This window comes from Agelaius tricolor, unplaced genomic scaffold (assembly GCF_023055355.1).
Source record: "Agelaius tricolor isolate 1412-34295 unplaced genomic scaffold, bAgeTri1.0.p SCAF_40, whole genome shotgun sequence".
In the NCBI taxonomy this organism is placed as follows: Eukaryota; Metazoa; Chordata; class Aves; order Passeriformes; family Icteridae; genus Agelaius; species Agelaius tricolor.
The window spans coordinates 2,493,666-2,497,445 of record NW_027269300.1 but is presented as its reverse complement, the minus strand read 5'-3'; the positions used below and the strand labels follow the sequence as shown (position 1 = coordinate 2,497,445).

At 53.0% G+C, this 3,780-nt stretch overlaps 1 protein-coding gene across 1 annotated transcript; it reads right to left on the bottom strand.

The window, feature by feature from the left end:
• Window positions 1–1,835: 1,835 nt before the first annotated feature.
• LOC139603725 (olfactory receptor 14J1-like) lies at window positions 1,836–2,804 on the bottom strand. Its single transcript, XM_071454621.1, has one exon. The coding sequence runs from the start codon at window positions 2,802–2,804 to the stop codon at window positions 1,836–1,838; it is 969 nt and encodes a 322-aa protein (XP_071310722.1).
• Between the last annotated feature and the right edge of the window lie 976 nt (window positions 2,805–3,780).

Genomic DNA, 3,780 nt, shown 5'->3' with positions numbered 1-3,780 from the left:
TTCAACATCCAGTGTCCTTTTTAGGTGGCTGTTCTTTGACCCCTCCTTTTGAGTAAGAGCAATATTATTGTTCTGCATAACTTCTGTTTTGTCAGCCTTGCAGAGCTGAGCTGGCATCCTGCTTGCATTTTGTGTGGCTTCTGTTTGCCAGAGGCACATCCTCAATCAGTTTCTCCAAGGCTGTGCTGTTCTGTTCTACTGTCCTTGACAAGAGTAAATGTTGTTCTGTTCTCCTGTCCTTGTCTCAGTGCTCGCCCCGCATGAGGCGTCTGCAACCCCCCCAACCGATGGGCCTGGGGTGGGCAAGTGTTCCTGGGGAACAGGGATGGGAGAGCTGGGCTGGACTGACCCAAGGGATGTTCCACTCCATGTCACACCATGATCAGCAATCACCTGAGACAAGCAGGGGGGCCAGGGGGGTAGGGGATTAATTTCTTTTTAAGAGATTTTTCTTTCAAAACAGCACCTACACATACAGAACCCTGTCCTGCCACAAGGTGGTTAAATGTTTTCTGCTGATGGGAGATTTCCTGTGGATTTTCTTTTCTTCTGTTTGTGGTCTTTGCTTTTTGTGGTTGGTTTGTTTGTGGGGTTTTTGTGTTGTTGGTGGTGGGTTTTACTTTGGTTTTTTTGGTTGTGTTTGGAGTGGGTTTTTGTGCTTGGGTTTGGGTTTTTCCCTGTTGAATTGCATTTCTTCTGATGCATGAGGTTTTTTCTGCCTTTTCCTGTGTCTTGGTTGGCACCTGATGGGAAGAAAAATTTAAACAACTCATTCATCTTGCCTGATTCTGTTTTGCTGGGCAGCATAGAAGGAGTCAATGGACAGAGCTTTGGGAGAGGCTAAAGGGTTAAAAGGCAAAACCTCCATTGTGTGGATGAGCACGTTGCAGGAAAAATCCTTTGCTCCCAGCACCGTAATATTTTCTGTATTCAGTATTCTGTTGTATTTTTGATAAGGTTTTAATAAACCTTTTATATTTTTGGAAGTGGGCATAATTTCTCACACCTCCATGCAAGGACAAACAACCTCCTGCAGGTGGGGAGAGGCCAGTGCTGGCAATGGTGGCTGCAGGGGCTGCTGTGGGACAATTGCCCTGGGCCACCTTCCCAGGCTGTCCCAGGACAAAGACACAACCCAGGCCCTGCTCTGCTGCTGCCTCAGGTCCATGCCAGGAGCTCTGGCTGGGCCAGGACACTGCTGTGAGCCCCCCCTGCACACTCCCCCCTGCCCCAGGCCCTGGGCTTTGCTGGGCCAGGGCATTCCTGGAGCACATTGCTGACAGCAGCTCTGGAGGAGAGCAAAGCCTCCCTGCCCTGCCCTCAGGAGATGCCCTTTGCTGATGGAGCTGCTGTGCTGGAGCCCAGCTGTGTCCCAGCAGTGCCCATGGCCTGGCCCTGCCTGTGGCCACAGCAGGGACACACAGCAGGACAGGGACCAAGCTGCCAGAGCACTCTGGCCTTACAGCCACAGCAGGGCTGGCAAGGACAGGGTGGAGCTGGGCAGAGCAGAGGGGGAAGAGCCAGGGCCATTGTCCCTGGCTGTGCTGCTGTGCTGGGAGTCTCTTCCCTCCACCTCTGCTCACAGGCACTGCCCCTGCGGGGACAGAGAAGGGCTGAGGAAATGGCTTGGACAGACAAGTCAGGGCAGGCACTTCTTTTTATTTAAATGCCAAGAGAAAAAGCCTCTTGCAAGTGTTTGTATTTCAAAAGAAAGGTAGATATTCATGTAGAAATGCTAAGAGTAATTCTGCAGTATTTTGTAAAAAAACTCAAAACCAGTAGAAAAAAGTTAGCAAATAAAAATGGACAATAAGGGGCAAAAAAGGCTGACATTGTTACATTCTGAAGGCTCTGCAGCAGAAAATGTTTCTGAAATGCTTCTGAAAATACAGTCTCATCAATTTTCTCAGGGCATCTTTGAGCTCCTGGTTCCTCAGGCTGTAGATGAGGGGGTTCAGGGCTGGAGGCACCACCGAGTACAGAACTGACAGGGCCAGATCCAGGGATGGGGAGGAGATGGAGGGGGGCTTCAGGTAGGCAAAGACTGCAGTGCTGATAAACAGGGAGACCACGGCCAGGTGAGGGAGGCAGGTGGAAAAGGCTTTGTGCCGTCCCTGCTCAGAGGGAATCCTCAGCACAGCCCTGAAGATCTGCACATAGGAGAAAACCATGGATGCAAAACAACCTAAACCTAAGGATGCACCAAATGCAATGGGCCCAAGTTCCCTGAGGTAGGATTTGGAGCAGGAGAGCTTGAGGATGTGTGGGATTTCACAGAAGAACTGGCCCAGGGCATTGCCATGGCACAGGGGCAGGGAAAATGTATTGGCTGTGTGCAGCAGAGCATTGAGAAAGGCAGTGGCCCAGGCAGCTGCTGCCATGTGGGCACAAGCTCTGCTGCCCAGGAGGGTCCCGTAGTGCAGGGGTTTGCAGATGGACACGTAGCGGTCGTAGCACATGACGGTCAGGAGGGAAACCTCTGCTGAGATAAAGAACATAAAGAAAAATACCTGAGCAGCACATGCTGAGTAGGAGATGGTGCTGGAGTCCCAGAGGGAATTGTGCATGGCTTTGGGGACAGTGGTGCAGATGGAGCCCAGGTCGCTGAGGGCCAGGTTGAGCAGGAAGAAGAACATGGGCGTGTGCAGGTGGTGGCCGCAGGCTACGGCGCTGATGATGAGGCCGTTGCCCAGGAGGGCAGCCAGGGAGATGCCCAGCAAGAGGCAGAAGTGCAGGAGCTGCAGCTGCCGCGTGTCTGCCAATGCCAGCAGGAGGAAGTGCCTGATGGAGCTGCTGTTGGACATTCCTTCAGTCTGGGCATGGTGGACTGTTGAAACAAGATATTGACAAGCTCTTTGAGTCACTCCTTTGGGGTTATTTTAGGAATTCCCTCAAAACTACTTTTCCACCTGTGGGGCCATTTGACTCAACATTTTTATTTTTTAACCTTGGGTTTTTACTGCTGAGTTTCTGCTTCATCTTCAGCATTGCTCTCAGGCTGAACCCCAGGGAAGCCCAGAAGGAAAACAGGGCTCCCTGTGTCCCAGGGCAGTCAGACCTCCTGGTCCCCACACAGGTGCCCTTTGCAGATTTCACTTCCTTCTAATTCAGGGTGATCGAACATAAAACGAGCTTGAAAAATAAATGGGGAGTTTTTAAAGACTCCAGCTTTAAAGTCGATTTCTCTAAGCCCTTCTCTCTTTCCCAGCGCAGCTGAACAGGAATGGATACCAAGGGTTGGTCTGGCTCCCTGCTGCCTGGAGTTGTGCCTGCTGGGAGCTGTTTCTCTCTATCCAAGCCTTGTCCATGCCAGCGCTCCCAGAGCCCAGCCCAGCCCTGGGGCTCAGATCTGCCCTGCAGACCCCTCCCAGCACAGGGCACTGCCCAGGGGCATCTCCCTGGCAGCAGGGCCTTAAGGGCAGGCCAGACAAACAGAGATGCTGCAAGCCAAGGTGCTGCTGCTGCTGTGTGTAGGGAGAGGAGGCTGAAGAGGCACTTTCTGAGGGAGATCTGAGGCCCATCTGCTGATGCCCAGGCTGACAGTGCAGGAGGCTCAGGGACACAGGCAAAGCTGACAGCCCCTTTCCCTTCCCTTTAGGAGAAAGCTGAGAGCAGCCCTGGCCATGCAGCACCATCTCCAGAGCAGGAGGAATCTGCCCTGATGGGGGGGGCTCCTTGCACCTGGAACTTCTCCCCTGCAGCGTCCATGGGGAGCTGCCAGGCAGGCTGAGAGCTGCCCCTGGCAGGTGGCACATGCCCTGGGCTGGCCAAGAGCCCTGA

What these genes read in the sequence shown, in the direction of transcription:
- LOC139603725 (XM_071454621.1), bottom strand. Translation starts at nt 2,804, where the DNA reads ATGTCCAACAGCAGCTCCATCAGGCACTTCCTCCTGCTGGCATTGGCA.